Source organism: Carcharodon carcharias, chromosome 17, assembly GCF_017639515.1.
Source record: "Carcharodon carcharias isolate sCarCar2 chromosome 17, sCarCar2.pri, whole genome shotgun sequence".
Taxonomy (NCBI): domain Eukaryota; kingdom Metazoa; phylum Chordata; class Chondrichthyes; order Lamniformes; family Lamnidae; genus Carcharodon; species Carcharodon carcharias.
Window position 1 is genome coordinate 9,175,810 of NC_054483.1, and position 25,255 is coordinate 9,201,064.

The 25,255-nt window shown below is 47.8% G+C and overlaps 1 protein-coding gene across 5 annotated transcripts in view; it reads right to left on the reverse strand.

The window, feature by feature from the left end:
• grk5l (G protein-coupled receptor kinase 5 like) overlaps positions 1–25,255 on the reverse strand; it is a 201,783-nt gene that overhangs the window by 8,147 nt on the left and 168,381 nt on the right. For 3 of the 5 annotated variants that reach the window (XM_041209595.1, XM_041209597.1, XM_041209594.1), the window contains 9 exons: positions 22,034–22,126; positions 18,020–18,083; positions 16,380–16,520; positions 15,869–16,059; positions 10,946–10,983; positions 8,753–8,842; positions 6,968–7,176; positions 4,452–4,589; positions 2,465–2,602 (listed from right to left, as the gene is read on the reverse strand). In XM_041209595.1, the coding sequence (XP_041065529.1) occupies positions 2,465–2,602; positions 4,452–4,589; positions 6,968–7,176; positions 8,753–8,842; positions 10,946–10,983; positions 15,869–16,059; positions 16,380–16,520; positions 18,020–18,083; positions 22,034–22,126 (1,102 nt within the window). The remainder of the gene's footprint in view (positions 1–2,464; positions 2,603–4,451; positions 4,590–6,967; positions 7,177–8,752; positions 8,843–10,945; positions 10,984–15,868; positions 16,060–16,379; positions 16,521–18,019; positions 18,084–22,033; positions 22,127–25,255) is intronic. The other 2 variants (XM_041209598.1, XM_041209596.1) reach the window with 1 other exon arrangement.

Consider the following 25,255-nt stretch of genomic DNA (forward strand, 5'->3'; position numbering starts at 1 on the left):
ACAGACAAAAGAACAAAAGAACACAGAGGTGTTGAAGTTGGTGATATTATCTAAACGAATGTGCTAATTAAGAATGGATGGTAGGGCACTCAAGGTACAGCTCTAGTGGGGGTGGGGGGGGCATAAAAGATTTAAAAATAATCGAAATAGGTGGGAAGAGAAAAATCTATATAAATTATTGGAAAAAACAAAAGGAAGGGGGAAGAAACAGAAAGGGGGTGGGGATGGAGGAGGGAGCTCAAGACCTAAAGTTGTTGAATTCAATATTCAGTCCGGAAGGCTGTAAAGTCCCTAGTCGGAAGATGAGGTGTTGTTCCTCCAGTTTGCGTTGGACTTCACTGGAACAATGCAGCAAGCCGAGGACAGACATGTGGGCAAAAGAGCAGGGTGGAGTGTTAAAATGGCAAGCGACAGGGAGGTTTGGGTCATTCTTGCGGACAGACTGCAGGTGTTCTGCAAAGCGGTCGCCCAGTTTACGTTTGGTCTCTCCAATGTAGAGGAACGACGCTGCCAGACCTGCTGAGTTTTTCCAGGTAATTCTGTTTTTGTTTTGGATTTCCAGCATCCGCAGTTTTTTGTTTTTATAACTGACCCTATTGTTTTGCGCTGGAGATATTCTGTGCCTGGGCTGTGATAGGGAGATCGGCAGAGGTGATGTTTGATTTAACTGATCTTAAATAAACCGTTTTTTATAAACTCATTAATTCCGGGGGTGATAAGGGCAGGCTAACAGGCTCCAGATAAAACCTTGGGCCGTGGTGCAGAGTCAGCACTTAAAAGAGAGAGAGAGAGAACTCGTTCCCCCCCACCCTTCCCCCTCCCCCTCCCCCTCCGGCCAGACTCCCCTCCCCTCCACCCCCCCCTCCCTCCCCTCCCCTCCGGCCAGACTCGCCTCGCACACGCTCACCACGTTATCGGACGCCGCTTCAGAATGACGGCCGGGAGGCTGCCCTCCCCCCACCCACCCCCGCTCACTCATTCGGAGCAGGTGGACGCAAGCGAGGGCGGCAAAAGCCTGGGCCTAGCTCGTCGCAAGCCCCTCTCGGAGAATTGTCGGAGCAGGGGATCGGCAACCTTTTTAATTTTTTAAAACCTGAAGGACCGTTTCTTATTGAGGTGGTTGGGGGGTGGGGGGTGGTGGGGTAGGAAAAAAAATCCGAAAGTGAGTGAAAGCCACGGGGGCCGCAGGGCGGTACCGCTTTGACATTCCTTAAATCGGGTAACTTGGCAAATCGGCCCACGCCTCTGGTCGAACGCGCAGTTCGCGCGCGTTGTTGAAGGCCCTCGGGTTCAGTGCTGGGGTTGACCGACTGCCTCGCGGCCAGGGTGACCCACTGCCCTGCATTTTTCTGGGACTGCCCCGTAATTTGGCCTTTCGGCCCGTGTCCCGGGATTTTGCGGGAATGGCTGCCGGCGGGATGGAATATTTTTTGAGCAATAGCCAAAGGTCCATTGGCCCTGGGGCGGTGGGAGCGGAAAATTCCAGCCCTAACTCGGGCTGAGTGCGCTGCTGTTGATGCAATTCTGCCAGTGAACTCGCCTTAAAAAAAAACAAACTTTAACTGAACAGGCTTAAAATTAAGGTCATTTTGATCAGCTTTCCTTGCCTATCCTTAGGTCCTTGCGACAGGAATAGTTGAATTTATCATCTCTGCTATATTGGGTACAATAATAGTCACAACCATAAAACCTGTTCCTTGAGCCAAAGGGATGACCCATAAATGTGGTGTAGCCATCCCACTCGAACAGGTTTCTTTACAGCGCAAGAGTAGTCTTTGTCCAAGTGATCGTCTGAAGGCCGACAGTGCGCCACATGATTGCCCACAAAAAAAGCGCAGCTCAAACTTTTCCCGGCCGAATTTCTGTTTTGGCTTTTAATGTGGTCCAGTTGGAAAAGATCGGGAGCTGCAAAGAAGGTGGCCAAGAGCCCATATCAGGCCCTGTGGGGAGGGGGGTGCTGGGGGAGGGGTCACAGGTTCCAGGCCCTCGGGTTCAGTGCTGGGGTTGACTGACTGCCTGGTAGGCCTCGCGGCCAGGGTGACCCACTGCCCTGCGTTTTTCTGGAACTGCCCCGTAATTTGGCTTCTCGGCCTGTGTCCCAGGTCAGGCCTTTTTGGGGCGCGCTTTGTCCCCCGGTTTCCCCCTTCGCAGGGGATCTCCTCCCCCTGGGCCGAGCCCCGGCCGCAGCGTGTTCTGCTTCGGCTCCTGCGCATGCCTCGGGTCTGGTGCGTGCGCACCGGGGTTTCCCACAGCTGAACAGCTGGGGCTGGTTGCGTGTGGGGGCCCTTCTCCCCCCCACTTTCAGTTCTGACACCCTCCCTTCTCCTGCTGGCGCCACCACCCCCCCCCCCCCAACCTTAACTGGCCTGACTGCAGACCCCACCGGTCAGCTTCCTCTGCCATCCTCGATCTCAGGTTAACTCTGCCCTCGCCCCCCCAACCCAAGAGCCGGTTTGTACCTTACCTCGTTTTGCCAAGGGATGGGAACGCTGCCCGTGGCAAATTTTGCATAGAAGTCACTGTCAGTTTGGTCCAAGTTCACCCCTTTCACGGTGGAGAACTGTTCAATGTCCAGCACGTCTTTGCAGTAAACAGCTCGAGGCTGCAGGTGAGAAAGATAAACACACCAGACACAGTCAGAAAGCCTCTGGGGAGGGCCGCCAAGTCTGGTAATGACTGGGATGTAGGCCATATTTAATCACAGGCACAGCGAAAATGAACGAGAGATTTGTCAACCTAACACAGTGTTCCAAGCTGAGCTTCACATCAAAACGATGCAGGCTAAATGCAAACTAGCACCCCCCCCCCCACCCTCCAAAGGACGATTTACCCACCCGGTTCACACAGGGAGGCCCATCGGTACTGACGAAGTGAGGGGTAAGAGATTGACAGATGTTGCAAAAAAGAGCGAAATGTCGGCGAACCTTTTCATCTTGGCACCCGTCAGGGCTGATGCAAGAATGCCAAGTTTCAGAGGATCACAACAATGTATACTCTGAGAGAAAGGGGTGCGGAAACAATGACAGAAAACGCCGGAAAAACTCAGCAGGTCTGGCAACATCTGCGGAGAGAGAGGGAGAGAGAGAGAGACAGAGTTAACGTTTCGAGTCCGTATGACTCTTCTTCAGAGCACTTTCGAGTCATGCGGACTCGAAACGTTAACTTTGTCTCTCCCTCAGCAGATGCTGTCAGGCCTGCTGAGGTTTTCCAGCGTTTTCTGTTTTTGTTTCAGATTTCCAGCGTCCGCAGTATTTTGCTTTAAGCTGAGAGAAAAGGCTGCTGATTGGTTGGCAAGTTGACTCTGCCCGGTTCTCTGCCAACCAAAGGAATATGTTCAGGCCTTGCATCTTTTTTGAATTACCCAAGAGTTTGGTGAGCCTGTCGTTCCCTGCTGCTTCCTCCATGGCAATACCTCAGCCAATCAGAGTTGACTTGCCGACCAATCAGCACCCTTTTCTCCTGCAGTGTAAATTGTTGTGATTGTTTGAAATTTGGCATTCTTGCATTTGTCCTCATGAACGCACGATGAAAAGCTTCCGCACTACCAAGCGAGAGATCGACAGGTGTTGGGAACAAATCGGTTGCATGTTTTAGACAGTAACAAACCACACGAGCAAACATTAGTAGGTGCTACAAGATCAGGCCAACCTTCAGAATAAATGGTAACCCGAACATGCCCAAGTCCCATTCGATAATTTAAATACAAATCTTCCGAATTTCTGGAAAAGGTGGGAGGTTTATCTCACACACCTTCTGTCATCCTGGCAGTCACATAATGGAGCAGCTGACTGGACCATCGGGGTAAATCTTTATCCATTCATAAAGAACAGAGCCAGACATGAAGTGAGGGGAAAAACTTAAGGAGGGGAAGAGTTTGGCCGTTCATAGGTTCAAAATCAACAATTCCTCACACTTGCATTACATTCATCGCTCACCATATCCCCGATCATTCATATATTCTACTTGAAAAGGGCGTTTCCGGAAAGGAACTGATTTAATTCACATTAGAATGCCTCCTCCTACTCCCCAAACCTGCTCATTTTGACGCAAGAAAGCCATGGGTCAGGGATCTGATCCCAATCCCTGTGGGATCTCACCACACGCTCCTCTCCAATCAGGAAAACATCCATTCACCCTGAAGACGCTCTGCCTTCTCAACCTTAACTCATGACATGCCCAAGTTACCCCCCAACCCCCCCCACCCGCCCCTTTCACACCATGCGTTTCCATTTTCTGAAAAAGTCTCACATGTGGCACTTTATTGAATGCCTTTCTCCTGCATGACCTCCGCCAGCCCTCTCTGTTGTTCCAGCGCAGAGCTAAATGTGCATTTCAGATGGCACCTTTCACATCCTCAAGAGGTCCCCAAGTCAGGGGATTACTTTAAGAGCAGCGTTTGAAAGTGCCACCCGTTGCTCTCCCCATCGCCCCCAGTGCCAGCACACACTTACGTCCGGTATAAAGGAAGGCTCCAACATGCCAGCTTCCAGCCGCTTGAAGTTGATGCTTTTGAAAAACGGGTGTTCCTTCACCTCGTTGGCTCCCTCTGCTTTGCAACCGAGTCGTTGCTTTGGATCTTTGGTCAGTAACTGGAAAGACAAGGAATTTGGTCAAGCAAAGATAAACTGATTCACAAGAGGTGGAGTCTGCTGCTTCATCCATGGGCTATCTATCAGCCCTGGCCAGGAAGGAGACCTGTCAATCCACATCTACCGATGGAGGTCAACGTTAATCTCCAGGGCGTTCCTCCTTCCTGCATTGGAAACAAGCCTTGTCCTGCCGGTTTCCACTTCATTTGCTCAAATCCGGGGAATTCCTTCCCTCCTACAGGATGTGGGTGTCACTGGCAAGGCCAGCGCTTGTTGCCCGCCCCTAATTGCCCTCGAATTGAACGGCTAGACCATTTCAGAGGGCATCTAGAGTCAACCACATTGCGAGAGCCACAAGTAGGCCAGACCAGGTGAGGATAGCAGATTCCCTCCCCTGAGGGACATTAGTGAACCTGATGGGTTTTTGACCCCGATGATAATTTCATGGTCACCATTACTGAGGTTAGCTATCAATTCCCGATTTGTTTTTATTTAATCGAACTTTATTAATTAAATTTAAAATGTCACCAGGGTGGGACTTGAACTCGCGTACCCAGGGCATGAGCCTGGGCCTCTGGATTATTTGGGCAGTAATGTTACCACTAGTCACTGTCTGCCCCAGGACCTCTGTGCCGAAGAGGCCTCTAATTCGGAACACCTTTACCAGCCTGGTGAGGACGTGGCTTGACATTAGGCAACAGCCCTTGGCAGACAGGGGCTGCAGCGGTTCAAGAAGGCAGCTCACCACCACCTTCTCAAGGGGCAACTAGGGACGGGCGATAAATGCTGGGCCCAGCCAGTGACGCCCACATCCCGTGAATGAGTAAAATAAAGAAGCCAGGACCTGGTGTTGCGGTGCCTCAGGTTGCTTTGTGACAATGTTGTCCACCTGCTGTCTCCTCCTCCTCCTGCTGCTTACTTCTCTCACGTTCTGCAATCTTGGACCAGCTTTCGAAATAAAAATGACATTTTTTTTCCCCCCCCCACGCGTTTCCCCCTCATCTCGTCCCAAATGAGTCTGGGCGAGATCAGAAACGCACTGCCAACAGGCTTGGGGAGCAGCAGCCTGTGTCTGACACCTCTGCTCTACACCCTGTGTTTGGGGGGGGGGGTGGGGTGGTGATGGCGAGTCTAGTGTGGAGAAGCTCGTTCAAAGCGGAGGACGAGCTCATCCATTATTGACCCTCGACCAGTGACCTAGATGTCTGCTGTCCGCAAGTACCTAGCTGGCATTCAGCTGGTCTTAACGCCACTGCGGGGTTTCTAGGAAGAACCATTAACCATTTATATTCGAAGTGAAATCGACCAGTGTTTGGTCAGCTTGTCACTTAATCCTTGGGTTTGCTGCACATTAAAATGCAAGAGTGGATACTAACAAACGAGCCCGTTTTGAGCCCGGGATAGAAACCTGAGGCTGGCGTCGCCACCATCTCGTTCCACTCTTTCTTGAGGAAAATTGCAAATGGAGGAGGCAGTGGCACAGCGGTATTGTCACTGGGCTAGTACTCCAGAGGCCCAGGGGAACACTCTGGGCGATGGAAAGCAAAACACCACGGGTGCCGGAAATCTGCAACAAAAACAGAAAACGCTGGAAAGACCCAGCAGGTCTGGCAGCGTCCGCGGAGAGAGAAACAGAGTTAACGTTTCCAGTCCGTAAGACCTGAGGCCGGAGGGTTCAAATCCTACCACGGTCCCTCAGAGCTGGGGGACCTGGGTTCGAACCCCAGGAGGCAAAACTTGAACCCAGTAAAGCTCTGGAATTAAGATCTGATAGTGGGGGGGGGACCACGAAACCCCCCTGGTTCACTGATGCCCTTTAGGGAGGGAAATCTGCTGTCCTTACTCGGTCTGGCCTACACGTGACTCCAGACTCACAGCCATGTGGTTGACTCTTGAATGCCCTTTGAGCAAGGGCAATTAGGGATGGGCCAGCCAGCGACACCCACATCCCACGAGAAAAAGATTGACTAAACGGTGCTCAGTTTGAGTTCCAAAGAGCAACGTATTTGTGCTTCATTGGTCACCATCGCTGAGACTAGCTTTCAATTCCAGGTTCATCCATCGGCTTTAAGCTCCCTCAGCTGCCGTGGTGGGATTTGAACCTCTGGCCTCAGGGCATTAGTGCGGGCCTCTGGATTACCAGTGACACCCCCATTATGCCAACATCAGCCCCTTCAAACTTGAGGAGCGCAGAACGAGGGCTAATAGAGTTATGGGATGGTGGTTACTGCAATAAATAGATTTGCCTGTGCGTGTAAACCCTTTGAGGTTCAGCTGAAGGCTGGATTTACCGGTCCGTTTGGAATGACTTGGCTTTCGAGTAGCTACACGAAAGCATCAATGTCCCAGCCAGCAACCAGCACAACACATGGGCTCACCATCTGGCAGATGTGTTTGGTATCCTCGGTGAACTTGTCACAATACTCTTCCTCCTTCTCCTGCACCCTCTTCTCCACCTCTTCCCGCTTCACCCTCTCTTTGCGAGCCCGGAATGGTGAATGTCCCGCTGTCATCTCGTATACCAGGCAGCCCAGCCCCCACCAGTCAGGGCTCACCGTGTACTGCTCGTTGTTTATCACCTCGGGGGCTTCGAAAGACAGGGAGCAGAAGTCAAACGCAAGACACAAAACAGCAATAGATTTACCCCAAAATGAAGGTGCTTTTAGGCACCCCACCCTAACTCTAACCCTAATGGAGAACGGGAGGAGGCCATTCAGGCTTCTGGGCCTGCTATGTCATTCAATTCGTTTCATCTACTGCTCAAGGCCCACTTACTTGCCTCGTCTCCACATCGTTCGATATTATTACCAAAGGTTTATTCATCTCAATCTTTTAATTCCATCATTTCAAAGGATTATAATAGTGACTTTTGGAATACCCTCCGCTCAGTTCAACTGTGAAAATCTCTGCTGCCTATATCTTAATTTGCACCAAGTCCCATTTATCCATGACCCCTGTGCTCCCTGACCCACAACGGCTCCCAGACTGGCAACACCTCAAACACAAAATTCTCATCCTCCTTTTCAAACACCCCCATGGATCGACCCCTGCCCCATCTCCTTAAACCCCTCCAGCCCCGCAACCCTCCGAGATATCACAGCCCTTCCAATTCTGGCCACCTCGCTCCAGAGCCAGTGCCAATGCCCCGAGAGTCTGCAACACCACATCTGCATTGCCCCCAGCTTTGTGTTTCTATACTTGCTGGCGCGTGGCACTGGGAGTAATCCTGAGATTATCACTTTTGAGGCCTCGTTCATTCATCCTTTTCTGAGCTCCCTGAATGTTTCCTGAAGGAGTTCAGCAGTCACCGAGAATTTGCGTTAATTTCCCTGTCACAGTTCAGGCCTAGCAGCGACAAAAGCCTCAGGCTAAATTTGCTTTGGTGGTCGAACGATGCAGGAGAGGAGACAAGGCTCGAGTGTGAGAGTTTAGACGCTGGGGCAGAGTCAGGCTTCAGAGTCAAACCATAACCCCTTCAAAATCACTTCTCACCTGTCCAAGAGCGGGGCTATTAGGAACCAATGGCAGATTTGAATCTCAAAATGGTCTTCGGTTGAAAGGAAGATCCTAGAATCCCCATGGGCTTCGAAATAAACTCAGTGAACAATCTCCGTGTAATGGGATTTATTTTTTTATGTATAAAAATACCAATGAATAAATGGCTCCAGCCATATGTGTTCCCAGAAGGAAAAACATTAAAAACTGGGAAATAATACTGGTCTGAACTGGTCTTGTATACCTTAAAATGGAACACCAGTAAAAACTGGGAAGAGAGAACTGGTCTGAACTGGTCTTGTATGCCTTAAAATGGAACACCAGTAAAAACTGGGAAGAGAGAACTGGTCTGAACTGGTCTTGTATGCCTTAAAATGGAACACCAATAAAAACTGGGAAGAGAGAACTGGTCTGAACTGGTCTTGTATTCCTTAAAATGGAACACTAGTAAAAACGGAGAAGAGAGAACTGGTCTGAACTGGTCTTGTATTCCTTAAAATGGAACACCAGTAAAAACGGGGAAGAGAGAACTGGTCTGAACTGGTCTTGTATTCCTTAAAATGGAACACCAGTAAAATCTGGGAAATGAGAGGGCTGGTCTGAACTGTTTCTTTCTAACTGGTTTTGAACAGGTCTACAGTTGCTAACTGGGATTGGGGCCAACTCACCCATGTATCCAACTGTTCCCACACGACCTCTGATACTTTCTCCCTCTGGTATCATCACTGCCAATCCCAAATCTGATAACCGAATGTGCCCTGTTCCAAAGTAAAAGCATACACAGGTGATTTGACGTGGGTGTCCGGTGACTCTGGGTGGCGCAGTCAATTGTCAGGCTTCCCCCGCTAGTCTGAAAACCCAACGTGCTCCGATTGAGTCACAGCCTGCTTGTAAAGGTTCAAGTAAGCTGTCAAAGCCCTGCAGGGTCTCCACACACAAAGGAAAGAGGAACTCTCTTCCCCAGATGGCACTCAATTGGCAGCTTCCTATGAACGGATAGGGTGAAGGGATATGGGGCAAAGCCGGGGTGGGTGGAGTTAGGTCACCGATTGACCACGATCTCAGTGAATGGTGGTGGAACAGGCTCGATGGGCTGAATGGCCTTCCTCCTGTTCCTACGTTCTTAAGCTCCTCGCTTCCTTTGCCGGCGGCATGGTGCTGATGCCCAGTGCACCACGGCAGGCCCTGCTCTATCGACCCTGCAAAATTCCAAACCATCGATGGGACCGATCGGAAAAATAAGGCACCACCCCCCCCCCACCTCGTTTTGGTTCATTTCCCCTTGGGAGTTGGGGGCCAGGAATGTTGGATCGGAAGGCTGGCACACAACAGTGAGTTGCCAACTTCCGCGGTGCATATGCAGACTGTAATTTCGTCGCTCTCAAGGTGGGGGGGGACATTAAAACAGGAGCAAGGGGGCACTGACTGCACAAGCCATTTGAACTCTGACAGAGATGAGGATGTTGTCCACTTGTGGTCACAACTCAAACCCATGGCAGTCCCTCACTTTATCGCAGTGTTTCAACCAGCGCCACATAGCATCTGAGAGACAGTCTGGGGCTTTGGTCTACAGACAGGGTGGAAAAGACTTGTTGTCCATCCCCAATTGCCCTTGAACTGAGTGGCTTGCTCGGCCATCTCAGAGGGGCAGTTAACATTGCTGTGGGTATGGAGTCATGTGTAGGCCAGACCGGCTAAGGACAGTAAGGGCAGGGATTTCCTTCCCTAAAGGACATTCGTGAAACAGATGGGTTCTTACAACAATGAATAATGGCTTCGTGGTCACCATCACTGATTACCAGATTCATGAATTGAATTTAAATTCCACCGGTTGGTGGTGGAATTTGAACTCATGTCCCCCAGAGCATTGGCCTAGGCCTCTGGATTACTCGTCCAGAGACATTACCATCTCCCCTGAATTAGCATAGCCAATGAAGAGGGCAGCACAGCACTGAGAGAACATGATTACAGGGAACATCATCTTCAAATCTGGATCTGCCCGAAGTCAGGTTTACTCCACTCCAGAATGGATTAGGGTCCAGTCACATTCTGACACCCAGAACAAAGGGGTAAAAACATTTGAAGTGTGGCTTAGTCAGCAACTGGACACATTTCTGCACCAGTAAAACACGACCCACCAAAAAGCCTTGTGCAGGAGACAATATCCCTGTCTCTCAGCTCTAACCCAGTGACTGAAACTTACACTGCTGTGCAGATAAACAAACATAACCATCGCGTTCACTTAGTTCACATAGTACACAAGGCTCAAACAGCGTTGCCTGGACAATTCCACAGGGAGGGAACCCAGCGAGGGAGGAAGAGGGAGAGAAAAAGTGGACAACTCTCACTCAGCTTTTCCTCATGTGGCCAGATGTTAGTGACATCAATATTGTCAGGGCAGGAAAGCAGTTTGATTGAGAGAAATGGGAGCAAGGTGGATCCAGAGGACTGGACACCATTTTATTCGTTCATGGGATGTGGGCTTTGTGAGACCAGCATTATTACCCATCCCTAGTTGCCCTAATTCAGAGGGCATTTAAGAGTCAACCACATTGCTGTGGATCTGGAGTCACACGTAGACCAGACCAGTTAAAGGACGGCAGATTTCACAATCATGATTAGACTTTTAATTCCAGATTTTTATTGAATTCAAATTCCACCATCCGTTTTGGGATTCGAACCCAGGTCCCCAGAGCATTCCTCTGGGTCGCTGGACTACTAGTCCAGTGACAATACCACTGCACCATCGCCTCCCCCTTGCATAGGAGGGGTAGCTGTGAGCTCCAGTTAAAGAAACCACCCCCCCCCACCCCCCACCTCCCTCCCTTTGCCTTTCCAAGGAAACCACGTGCAACACTCACCATTGTCATCAAGAAGAATGTTCTCTGGCTTCAGGTCCCTGTGGTGGGGGGGGGAGAGAGGGGGAGAGGGGGAGAGAGGAAGCAGCAACGTGAGATGGAGCCACACACAGCACATCATTGCAGTTTCCATGTGACTCGCCCGTTCAGCTTCAGTTGGCAGCCGGACAATTTAATGTTGACTGGTGGGAAACCACAAGACTGCCTGCAACTGGCCCATGTCCTCTGAGATTTGATTAACAACAGCAAGTCATACCAAACTGCCTTGTTAAAGGCTATTTACTGAAACCTCTCTTAAATCTCTCTCAGCTGCTGGTGTAGGATCTTGGTACACAAGGGCTACACAAGTAGAGTTCTTTTGAAGAGAGAAAAAAAATGGCTACGCTTATTATTCCAGCAACCATTCTATTCAGACTGTCCTCGGCATGTTCCTTTTGGGCACCTACCCAGCTTCCTGGCACCACAACAGGCAGGGAAGAGTGGTTGAGGCCACGATTAGGTCAGCCATGATCTCTTGGAATGGTCGAGCAAGCTGGGATTGGGAAGGGGGGAGGGTACAGGGGGTGGCTGATTGGCCTATTCCTGCTCCTATGACTGATGTTCTTACGTCACTGCTCAGCTCAAAGAGCCTTGGAAAACCAACGACGTCAAATCTTTGCACAAGAGTTTCGGGTGTCGAAGGAATGTCAGGATAACTCACCTGTACAGTGGGAATCGGTTACAGGTCCAAAAGCGCCAGGAGGCTGGAGGTGAAAGAGGGGTCACTAAGCCTCCTCCCCCCCAACTCCCACCCCCACCCCCCCCAAAACTTTCAATTCATTATACATGTTTTGGCAGTTCATCCGTGACTGCATTTCCCTCCGAGACTATTCAAAATTGGACAGATTCTGCATCGCTTCCCATCTAATTAAATAATTATTAAATTGTTGAAAAAAAAAAGACACACTGTTGAAGTTTTCCATTTTGCACTCATCAGGACAAATGCAAGACTGACAAATTTCAAAGGGAGAAACAATTTATGTTACCGTCAGCACCCTTTTCTCATAGATAAAAACAAAAAAACTGCGGATGCTGTAAATCCAAAACAAAAACAAAATTACCTGGAAAAACTCAGCAGGTCTGGCAGCATCGGCGGAGAAGAAAAGAGTCGACGTTTCAAGTCCTCATGACCTTTGACCGAACCAGTTCGGTCAAAGGGTCATGAGGACTCGAAATGTCGACTCTTTTCTTCTCCGTCGATGCTGCCAGACCTGCTGAGTTTTTCCAGGTAACCCTTTTCTCATGCAGGATAAATGTTCCCTTTGAAATGTGGCGTTCTTACATTTTTCCTGATGAGTGTAAGATGAAAGCTTTGACAGAATGTCTCTTTTTTCAGCACCACTCAAGTTCTGTGCTACGAAATAACTAATAGTGAAATTATTTTGCAAGTGGCAATGATCTTTAAGGATTGCAGATAATTCTGTCTAAATGCCAACAATCTCATTAAGGAGCTCCTGTCCATCAGTGGTACTCTTCTCCGACCTCCATAGCTTGGTTGCAGCATCAATAACTATCTTCTCCTATCTCTCTGATGAAGCCGGATTGAGACGGACAATCTCAAAGAGGAATGGAAACATTTTCTCAAATGGTGTGTATGTAGGAAAACAGAGATCGTGGAGAGACCAGCATCATTTAAAATCTGCCTCTCTGTCAATAGTTGGGAGAGAATTTCTTCCAGGTTTACATAGGAACAGGAGAAGGCCATTCAGCCCATTGAGCCTGCTGTACCTTTCAATATGATCATGGCTGATCGAATACTTCAATGCCTTTTACCTATGCTATCCCAATAACCCTTTAAGTTATTGTTAATCAGAAATCTTTCAATCTTTACCTTAAACATACTCAAAGACTGGGCTTCCAAGGCCCTCTGGGGTAGAGAATTCCAAAGATTCACAACCTTCTGAGTAAAGACGTTTCTCCTCATCTCGGTCCTAGGTGGCTTCCCCCTTATTTTGAAATTGTGTCCCCTGGTTCTAGACTCCCAAACCAGGGGAAACATCTTACCTGCATCTACCCTGTCTATTCCTTTAAGGGTTTTATAGGTTTCAATGAGATCACCTCTCGTTCTTTGAAACTCTAGAGAATACAGGCCCAGTTTCCCCAATCTCTCTTCATAAGACAGTCCTGCCATCCCCAGAACAAATCTGGTGAGCCTTCGTTGCACTCCCTCTATGGCAATAATATCCTTTCTGAGGTAGGGAGACCAAAACTGTGCACAATACTCCAGCTGCGGTCTAACCAAGCTTCTATACAATTGGAGCAAGATTTCGCTTCTCCTGTACACAAATCCTCTTGTGATAAGGGCTAACATTCCATTAGCCTTCCTAATTGCCTGCTGCTCCTGCATGTTAGCTTTCAGTGACTTAGGGACAAGGACACCCAGGTCCCTTTGTACATCCACACTTTCTAATCTCTTACCATTTAGGAAATACTCTGCACATCTGATCCTTCTATCAAAGTGGATAACCTCACATTTTTCCACATTATATTCCATCTACCATGTTCTTGCCCGCTCACTAATTCTGTCTAAATCCTCCTGTAGCTGTTTTACATCTTCCTCACAACACACATTCCCACCTACCTTTGTATCATCCGCAAACTTGGAAATATTACATTTGGTTCCTACATCCAAATCATTGATATATATTGTGAACATCTGGGGCCCAAGTACTGATCCCTGTGGTACCTCACTAATCACAGCCTGCCAACTTGAGAATGACCCGTTTATTCCTATTCTCATCCTTAATCCATGTCAGTATACTGCCTCCAATCGCATGTGCTTTTATTTTGCTAATCAACCTCCTGTGGGGGACTTTATCAAAGGCCTCATGAAAATCCAAGGATACTAGGTCCATCGACTCTCCTTTACCAATTTTGTTAGTAACATCCTCAAAAAACTCCAAGTTCGTCAAAAAATGATTTCCCATTCACAAATCCACACTGACTATGAGCAATCAGATCATGATTATCCAAGTATCCATTTATCACATTCTTTATAATAGATTCTAGCATTTTCTCTACTGCTGGTGTAAGGTTAACAGGTCTGTAGTTCTCTGTTTTCTCTCTCCCTCCCTCCTTAAATAGTGGGGTGATATTTGCTCCCTTCCAATCTTCAGGAACTATTCCTGAATCTATAGAATTTTGGAAAATGATCACCAACGCATCCACTATCTCTATAGCAACCTCTTTCAACATTCTGGGATGCAGAACTCATCAACTTTCGGTCCCATTAATTTCTCCATTTCCTTCAACTCCTCTTTCTCCCTAGGCCCTTGGATCTCTAAATCTGGGAGGTTTCCTGTATCTTCCTCAGTGAAAACAAACACCAAGTAATCATTTAGCTTCTCTGCCATTTCTCTATTCCCCGATTACGAATTCTCTTGACTCTGCCTATAATGGACCCATATTTGTCTGAGCTAAATGCTTCCTTTTTACATACCTATAGAAGCTTTTGCAGTCTGTTTTAAGGTTTTTTGCTAGATTGCATTCATATTCTATTCTCCCTTTCTTTACCAGTTTCTTGGTCTTCCTTTGCTATATTCTAAAAACCTCCCAATTCTCAGGTTTATACTACTACTGGCAACTTTATAAGCCTTTTCTTTTAATCTTATACAATCCTTAACTTCCTTTGTCAGTCCTGGTTGACAGATTGGTTTTGGGTTTTTTCACCTTGAAGGAATGTATAGGTGCTGTAAGCTTTGTAATACTTTTTGTTGAAGACTATCCATTGCCTATGTACAATCATACCTTTTAATGTCATTTCCCAACTGACCTCAGCCAATTTGTCCGCCATGCCTTCATAATTTCCTTTATTCAACTTTAACACCCTTGCTTCAGAGTGAACTACCTCACTTGCAAACAAAATGTAAAATTCTATCATATTGTGGTCACTCATCCCCAAAGGTTCTTTTCCAACAAGATTATTAATTAGCCCTTTTTCATTACATAACACTAGATCTAAAATAGCCGGTCCTCTCGCTGGCTCCTTAACCTACTGCTCCAGAAAACCATCCCGAACATACTCCAGAAACTCGTCTTCCACAGCATCAGTGCTCAATTGGAGGGTTAGGAATTGTTTCACTTCTTGTACCAATAAAGTCGATTATTTCATCAACCGCATTCCTTTTGTGCTAAACCCAGACTACAATGAGTGACCTTCACTCTCATCTCTTGCATGGAAACAGACTGCGCTATCTTATTGGATAGACAGGGACTCAAAAGACGGTTTTAAACTCCCTCCTGTTTTGCATTCCTGGAGTAAAATCAGGGCAGCGATCATCAAACTTCTTGCTCAACTCGACTCAAAGCTGAGTTAACAAGTCAGCCTGATGCATGGAGCCCTGACAACTCTGCAAGCCTCAGTCACCTCAGGAGCGAGTGATTGTGTAGCAATGACTAACATGGAACACAAAATAAGTGACATTCATTCGCTGGTTCATTCCCCCCCCCCCCCCACCATCAGGCAAGGTCTTGGCCAATCAGAGTCAAGCTGTCTGGTTTAAATTTAAAACAATGCTGGGCAGTTAACTGTATTTAGCCGTCAACTGGTGCATTCTCCACGGCAAATGCCTCTACCAATCAGAGTCCACTTGTCAACCAATCAGCACTTTCTTTTCATACAGTATAAAGTTGTTCTTTCCCCTGGCACTGGTATTTTCTTGAGAATTGTTCTGATGAGTGTAAGGCAAAAAGCTTCGACAAAAGAAAAGTCTTTCTTTTCCAGCAATAAGCTAACGATAGCTAGAAGAAGCAGGCGGGATTGAGCTATCTGAACAGGACAGCGCTTCAGGGACTGGTAACCTCGTGTTTGATTCAGCTCTATTACACCAACAGCCGGTCGGGTTAACCTTGTCCCAGTGCGAATCCAAGGACTGCAGCTTTGCTTACCGGTACGCGATTCCCTCATGGTGGAGGTGATCCAAACCACAACAGATCTCAGCGGCATAAAAGACAACCCGCTCCTTCTCAAAGCCTGGGTTTCCCATGCTGTAGATGTGGAACTTTAAATCGCCGCCATTCATAATGGTCAGGACCAGGCACAGTGCATCTTTCGTCTCAAACGCATATGCTAAGCTCACCTGGAAAAGGAAAGTGTCAGTGAGTTGCACAGGGGTGCACAGGCATGACTGATAACCCATTCCTCTCTCACACGTGCAGACGATCAACATAATGACACACTCCAACCCCGGGAATAATCCGGTGACTAATCCGACCCTGGGAATAACTCGGTCACTAACACACTCCAGGCCCCAAATACCCAATCGTTAATGCTCAAACCTGTGTGTGGCATTCTCACACTAATCTGCGCAGATCCCAATTTATATAAGCCCCACTTTTGGTCATGTTGAAACCTTTTATTTTGCGGTGGCGATCAACAGTAGGTAAATTCCATACTTACCACAAACCTGCTGTTGACTTTTTCTAAAATTTGTTTCTCGTTCAATGCCATGGTCTCTCCTTTCCTCTTTTTAATTCTTTTCTTCTCGAGTTTCTTGCACGCGTACATCTTTCCAGTTGCCCGGACCTGACAGGCACAGACCTTGGGGAAAGACGTGTAGAATCAGCCCAATTCTGAGCTCGCCACGTAACGAACAGAGACGCAGAACCACAAGGATAGCGAGGGAGAGATCACAAGTGCAAGACGTCGGTGGGGGGTGGGGGGGAAGGAGAACAGCAGATGGAGCTGAATTCATCTCTTGGACACTCAAAGCACCCAATACCAGCTGTACTGTCCCAGCATACAGCGAATAGTTTGGCCAAAGCATCACGCTGTACGTACCAAGCAGAGGAACTGCAGTCAGGGGACACTGTTACACACAATGGACACTGGGGAAGGCTTTAAATGCAGGGATATGAGTTACCATTAATTAGAAAAGAGCAAAGGATCCAGGGGGTACCAGTTCACATTAAAGGCTGTCAGCTATCAGGAGTTGTCCCGAAACCAGTAAACAGAGAGAAGTATCGAGGCATTGAGTGGGATTTGGTGGTGATCGGCCAATTGGAAACATGAGGGAGCCAGCGAGGTGAACTTGCTTTTTGGGATGGCCTTACACCCAGCACGTTGGGCCCATGGGGAACTCCATCCCCGAGCACTGCCACCAACAGGTGCTTGGTGCTGGAGTGAGATATCTCATAAAGTTTCCCTTTGCCAGCGTCACTCCTGAGCTGACTTCTCAGCTGGAGCGCCAGAGAGTTGGCAGTTCTTGTGTGTTCCCGACATCCTAACTGTCCGGGTCAGAGAGTTTGTTCAATTTGTCCTTAGGATGTGGGTGTCTCTGGCCAGGCCAGCATTTATTGCCCATCCCTAATTGCCCCTTGAGAAGGTGGTGGTGAGCTGCCTTCTTGAACTGCTACAGTCCCATGTGGTGTAGGTACACCACAGGGAGGGAGTTCCAGGATTTTTGATCCAGCGACAGTGAAGGAACGGTGATATATTTCCAAGTCAGGATGGTGAGTGGCTTGGAGGGGAACGTCCAGGTGGTACCCCGCTGTCCTTGTTCTTCGAGATGATCGCATGTCCCCAGATATTAGTCAAGAGGCCTTTGCAGGGCCTGAGCCTCTGCTGCTTGGGTTCAGATTGGACAGTCCAGTTTTAATCTTATTGGGCATTTTTTTGAAGCAGTTTGATACAACTGAGGGGCTTGCTGGACCATCTCAGGGGGCAGCCAAGGGTCAACCACACTGCTGTGGGGGTCTGGAGTCACAATGTAGGCCAGGACGGCAGATTTCACGTTCGTGAACCAGTTGGGTTTTACCGCCAATCCGGTCATCGCTCCTGGTGACCAGTTTTACATCCCTGGTCCACTGAATTCAAATTCCCCAACAGCCATGGTGGGATTGGGACCCATTTCTTGGGGGTCACGGGTCAAAGGCTTCTGGGTTTCACCCAGGAGGATAACCACTGCCTCCCCACTCCCTGTTGTTGGAATAGCATGGCGTCAATCTGCCTTTGTTACCCCCATCACTTTACTTGGCACAGCCACACTACTGTAAAGTCCACAAGGGTAATGGGGCTGAGCTTTATTCTGTGTCACTCACCTCACCAAAGCCTCCTTTTCCCAATACCCTGTACTGTCTGAAAGTGTCTTTGGTAACGGCCTGTCTGGAGAGAGAGAAAGAAACAAGACAAATTATCTGTCAGTCAGATTTGCAGCTTCCAAACAAATCTTTGTCTCCCCCCTTTGAATCAAACAGAAGTGGGGATCTTTTGGGAACTTGCGGTGCTCGCAAAGGGTCAAGGAGTGAGCCTGCCAATATAACCGGGTTCAACAGGCAAGTGAAATCCTGCTGTTTGTGTCTTCCTGGTTTGCGTTTTCACTTACCTGCGCTTGGAACTTAATATACAGCATCGCGTCAGCAATGCTCGCTCGCCCGTGGGTCCTTCTCCCTCTCGCTTCTTTCCCCCCGGCGAGACAACAGCCATAATGGAGCCGAGGCCGGGACGGTTACAACTGAAGAGCAGCCCACACGAAGGGGCTAACACAGGAATGCCCGAGTTTGGCTGCAATAATGGCTGCGTTCATTGTGACATCTTCACCAAATGTGTTGTTCAGAGGCTCCCCCATCTGTTGGATAGCGGTCCTGCACCACAATTTAGAGCAGCGCGACTGGCCAAACCAATGCCCCTTGCGCACGGCTGGAACCGATTTAATTCAGCCCCAGGCAACAGCATCGTCATTGTTCACAGTTTCGCCGCTTGTGAGGTTTCACGGGAACGTAACCCCCCGCGAACGGTGAGACTTTACTGTGACCGTGTTTAATATCACCACGCCAACGTATCTGTGTTCAATATCACCCTGTCCAATATCACCGTATTCAATATTCCAGCGTTCAATGTCCCCACGCTTGAAATCACCACGTTCAATGTCGCCGCAGTCAATGTAACCATACCAATGCAGCCATGTTCAATATCGCCACATTAAATATCACTGTGCCAATGTAATTTGCCTGCAATGTAACTGTGTCAGTGTCACCACGTTCAATGTCACCGCCTTCAATGTCACCGTGTCAATGTAACCATGCCACTGTACCCATGTTTAATATCACCGTGTCAGTGTAACCGTGCTGACGTAAACATGTTCAATATCACCGCGTTCAATATCACGGCATTGGTACCGTTATTCAAGAAGGGAGGAAGGGATAAACCAGGGAACTACAGGCCAGTCAGTCTAACCTTAGTGTTGGGGAAACTGTTGGAAGCAACTCTGAGGGACAGAATTAATCTACACTTTGAGAGGCAGGGATTAATCGAGGACAGTCAGCATGGTTTTGTTAAGGGGAGGTTCATGTCCGACCAATTTGATTGAATTTTTCGAAGAGGTGACCAGGTGTGTAGATGAGGGCAATGCATTTGACGTAGTCTACTTGGACTTCAGCAAGGCTTTTGATAAGGTCCCGCATGGGAAACTGATAACGAAGGTAAGAGCCCATGGCATCCAAGGCAATTTGGCAAATTGGATCTAGAATTGGCTGAATGGCAGGAAGCAGAGGGTGATGGTCGAGGGGTGTTTTTGTGACTGGATGCCTGTGTTCAGTGAGATTCCACAGGGATCGGTGTTGGGTCCCTTGCTGTTTGTGGTATATATAAATGATTTAGACTTGAATGTAGGAGGGTTGAGGTTATGCTGGAACTGTATAAAACACTGGTTAGGCCACAGCTAGAGTATTGCGTGCAGTTCTGGAATCCGCATTATAGGAAGGATATGATTGCACTAGAGAGAGAGCAGAGGAGATTTACCAGGACGTTGTCTGGGCTGGAGAGTTTTAGTTATGAGGAGAGATTGGATAGACTGAGGTTATTTTCCCTGGAGCAGAGGAGATTGAGGGGGGACTTGATTGAGGTGCATAAAATTATGAGGAGCATAGATGGGGTAGACAGGAAAGAACTTTTCCCCTTGGTGAAGGGATCAGTAACCGGGGGGCATAGATTTAAGGTAAGGGGCAGGAGGTTTAGAGGGGATGTGAGGAAGAATTTTTTCACCCAGAGGGTGGTGGGAATCTGGATCTCACTGCCTGAAAGGGTGGTAGAGGCAGAAACCCTCATAACATTGGAGAAGTATTTGGATGGGCACTTGTGATGCCATGACATACAAGGCTATGGGCCTAGTGCTGGGAAATGGGATTAGAATAGTGAGGTACTTGTTCAACTGGCGCCAACTCGATGGCCCTAAGGGCTTTTATCTGTGCTGTAGACCTCTATGACTCTATGGCATTCAATAACACTGCATTCAATATCACCGCATTCAATATCACAGTGCCAATGTCACCATGTTCAATGTCACCATGTTCAATGTCACCATGATCAATGTCACCATGATCAATGTCATTGTGTTCAATGTAAGCTTGCCACTGCACCATCGTTTTCAATAACACCGTGCTCAATAATATTGCATTCAGTATCAGTGTTCAATATCACAGCATTCAATATCACCGTGCCAACATAATCGTGTTCAACGTAACTGTGCCAATGTAACTGCCTTCAATATCACCGTGTTCAATGTAACCTTCCCACTGTACCCATGTTCAATATCCCCACGCTCAATATCCCCGCGCTCAATATCCCCGCGCTCAATATCCCAGCGCCCAAGGTAATCATGTTCAATATCACCATGCCAATGTAAACGTGTTCAATGTAACCACATTCAATCTCGCGGCATTCAAATATCACCATGTCAATGTAACCATGTTCAATATCCCCGCGCCCAATAAACCATGCCAATATAACCGTGCCAATATAACCACGTTCAATACCTATCTATGAGACAACTGGGTCCCTTCAATCTGTGCACTCAAATTGTATAATTCCTGGTGATCACAGAGGCATGGGTTGAATGAAACATCAGGTTGGATTCAACAATCAATCAACAGCTCCAGAGGGACTTGACAAAATCCTATGCAGGCCAGGGTATTTTTAACATGAACCCCGTCGAGCACACTCATGCACTGCATTCATTCCAAATCACCAGATTTGTTAAGATCCACCCAGTTTACCAGCCCTGCCACACCTCCCCATCCCAAAATCCCTGTCTGGGTTGACTCCAGACTTCTGCAGCAGATAAAACTGGAGTCCCTCTAACTGAAAGCATGCAAGCACTGCAGTGAGTTCAAGCTTCTTACCTCAGTGTCTGCTGAGTATCAGTGACACAAGGCGGTGTGCCGAGCTCTCTCACACAACCTCCTAATCACCTTAACGGAGCCTCTTCTGTACCAGCTGAATGTCACTGCCCTCCCTTCACCCTGCGTTTCAGAACAGCAGCCTTGGCTCTGTACAGACTGTACATTACGGAGAGGTTCCCCTTCACACAAAGCCCCAAGAATCTAAAACTCTTCCCCAGTCCCTTGCATTTACCTGTCTCTAGGCTCGCTCACGCATGGCAACCTGGAGGGCTATCAGCTTCGAGATCCTGTTTCAAAATCTTTGTCCCAGCTCCTGAAAGTTGCCTTGAAGGACTTCAACAGTATTCTACCGATGTCACTGGGTCCAACATGAAGGCCCTGCACTCCTCCCATTCTGGCCCCCTGCGCACCACACCACCCCCGAATTCAATTGATCCCCCATCGGTACCTTGGCTCCAAGTCTGAAATTCCCTCCCTGAACCTCTTCCACCTCTCTTTCCTGTTTCGAGACGGACTTTAAAATCTCCATCTTTGTCCAAGCTGTTGGTCACCTGTCCAATACTTACTGAAGCGGCTCAGTATCAATTATAGTCTGAGGATGCTCCTGTGAAGCAGCTTGGGGTGCTGGGCTGCATGAAAAGCGCTCTAGGGTTGCAAAAAGTTGTTGCTGTGTTAACAGAGGCAGATCCCTCCGATGAACTTGGAGAGAACTAGTCAGTGGGCACCTCCCCATGAAGATGGCACACTCTGCCCCAGCACCACTATGGTTGTTGTGAGTGTCTCAAACATAGTGTGCAAACCGGCAGGTTACTACTTGTGAGGGAAACAGGGTAATAAGGTAATGGGGCTAAAATCAGAACAAATTACCAGTCCTTCAGTAATGAGGTGGCTGGTCCAAGATGGAACAGGCCAGAGAAAACCTTCAATCATACTCACCTTTCCAGCCACTTCCACTGCAGAAAGCGATCAAAATACATACTTTCTTGGTATTCCGTAAACGGAGCTCCACAGAGGTACTGATGAGGAGCCCTGTTCCAAACAAAACAGTCGGCATTTAGTCCTGGGAGAATGACAGTAAAGCAGCCAACGACAATTCGTTCAAACAGTCGCTTGGTTGTACAGAACTTCAATCTCACCAAAAAGAGAGACACATTGTCGAAGCTTTCTGTCTTGCCCTCATCAGGACAAACACAAGAATGCCCAATTTCAAACGATCACCACAATTCATACCACGGGGGAAAGGGGTGTTGACTGGTTGGCAAGTTGATTCTGATTGGCCAAAGTATTGGCATGAAGAAAGTAATGGGGGACTATAGGCTCCCCAAGCTCCCAGGTAACTCAAAAATGGTGTAAGGCTTGAAAATATTCCTTCCTTCCCGAGCGCGATAACAGCTACAACCAATTTAAGATAATCATTCAAACGTGTGACGCAGCTTATTTACACCTGCTAGAAGCAACACTCATTGATACACAGGGACCCATTCTCTGCCAACAAAAGGAATATGTTCAAACCTTGCGTCTTTGTTGAATTACCCAGGAGCTTTGGGAGCCCCTAGATCCCTGTTGCTTTTTTCTTGGCAACGCTTTAGCCAATAAGGGTTGACCTGCCAACCAATCAGCCCCCTTTCCTCCTGTTGTATAAGTTTGTTGCGATTGTTTGAAATTTGGCATTCTTGAATTTGTCCTGATGAGCGCTACAAGGAAAAACTTCAGCAACATGTCTCTCTTTTCAGTGATGTACAATTCGCTCAATGTGAACAATGCCTCTTCAGGGAGAGGGCAGTTTGACCTCCCATGACCTGTGCTCCAATTTAGCTTCCTCAGAGAAAGGCGGTGGTAAGAAGCAGCTGCTATACTAAGCCACTCATAGCTCCTTTAATACAGAACAACGAGCCTGCTGCCAAACAGAGGTTAAATTCCATTCCGGTATTCTATGCTGAGAACATTACTGCAATATAAGTACTAGCCCAAAACCTACCAATCAGCAGTCAATATAGAGTCACTCTCGTGTTCCAACAGATTTTGCAAATATCTCCAGCCAGAATAGATCGCTAGGCTGACTTCAATACAGAAAGTAAGACAGCGGGAGTAAAGAGTGGCAAAAGCTGGGAAGTGATGTTCCACTAGAATCAGTGCTGGGACCACTGTTGCTGACAATTTACAGCAACCATCTGGACTTTGGAATCAAAGAAACAATTCCTAAATTTGCGGATGACACCAAATTGGGCGTTTTGGCCAATACTGAGGATTTGAATAAAGTGCAGAATGGGCAAATAATTGGTAAATGAAGGTCAACACAGATAAATGTGAGGTAGGACATCTTGGTCGGAAGAAGGGTGACTTATTAATCGGAAGGCGCAAGTCTCGGTGGGGTAGAGAAACAAAGAGATCGCGGAGTACAAATACATCAATCACTAAATCTGTGCCACAGATTAGCAAGGGCATAAAAAATAAACAAGCGCTGGGCTTTATTTCCAGAGGAATAGAATTGAAAAGTAGAGAAGTTATGCTAACCCTGTACTGAACCTTGGTTAGACCACACTGAGAGCGCTGCGTGCAGTTCTGGTCACCATATTACAAAAAGGATATAGAGGCACTGGAGAGGGTGCAGAGATTTACAAGGATGATCCAAGAAATGTGTGGGGTTACATATCAGGAAAGGATTGACAGGCTGGGTCTCTTCTCTCTCGAATGAAGGCAACTGAGGGGCTGATCTAATCGAGGTCTTTAAAATTCAGAAAGGTTTTGATTGAGTGGATACAGAGAGAATGTTTCCTCTTGTGGGGAAGAGCAGAATAGAGGCAGTCAATATAAGATCGTCACCAAGAAATCCAATAGGGAATTCAGGAGAAACTTCTTCACCCAGAGAGTGGTGAGAATGTGGAACTCGCTACCACAGGGAGTGGTTGAAGTGAATAGTATCGATGTACTTAAGGGGAAACTAGACAAACACATGAGGGAGAAGGGAATAGAGGGTTAGGATAGTAGATTTAGATGACGACAGATGAGGGGAGGCTCGAATGGAGAAGAAACATCAGCATGGCCTGGTTGGGCCAAATGGCCTGTTTCTGTGTGGTAAATCATATGAAGACTAGAAAATTCTAATTTGGAAAGTGTTGCAAACCACCAGAAAATGCTGCTGAATTTCACACAAGCAGCAGAGCTTTGAGTCGAGCTCAACATTCTGGAGCTGGTCTGTACCTTTCACATATCTTCTTCATGTCAAGCTTGGCTCACGGTTCATAGAATCACGGAACGGTACAGAACAGGAGGAGGCCCCGTCTTGTCTGTCTATGCTGACTCTCTGGGAGTTTAACTCCTCTAACTCCTGCTCCCCTACCCTCTCCCCCACACTCTGCAACGATTTTCTCTGTTGCCACCACTTGTTGGTACCACCCTTGCCCAAGGTCAGCAGGCCATGAGGTCATCTGCACCACAAGGGTGATGCATGAGGGCGGGTGTCGATTGTCACAAGTGCTGTCTTGTGAGGTGTCACATTAAACCGAGTTCCCTGCATTCTCCGGTGGGCGGAACAGATCAAGCGGAACTTTGTTTCTGAGAGAAAAAGAGAGGACGGAGTTCGACTGCACTCTTGGCCAAAACTCACCCCCTTAGCCAAGGCCACAACAAGCAAAGTGACTATTCTCAGCTTGTGGCTTTTTGCTGTGTCTGGATGAGTTCGATGAGTTATTTGTTAACCACCAGTGACTCCACTTCAAAAGTAGCTCACTGGTGAGTGAGGCAACCCTGAGAAGATTCATGGCTCAATACAACCAGAAGACAAGATTCAGGTAACTTTCAAACCACTAAATACAAGCGGATAGGAAGTGGAAATGGGTTAGGGTTAGGCCCATTTGGTTTATTTGGGATATTCCATGTGGTACCAAGCTTCTATTATATTTTCACTGAACAGCACAAAGCAGTATGTGATACTCTGAACTGAATTAGAGGCGCTTTACCAAATTATTGCTGTAAAGCGAGCCATGTTGTCAAGGCTTTTTGTCTGGCACTCATCAGGACAAACACAAGAATGCCAAATTTCAAAGGAAAGCAACAATTTCTACTTCCTTTAGTTCTGTACTACCAAGTACACTCATGACTAAGGTGCCTTCCCAGAGCAGAGACAAACGTACTGCAAGCACGATTTAGGTGACTGAA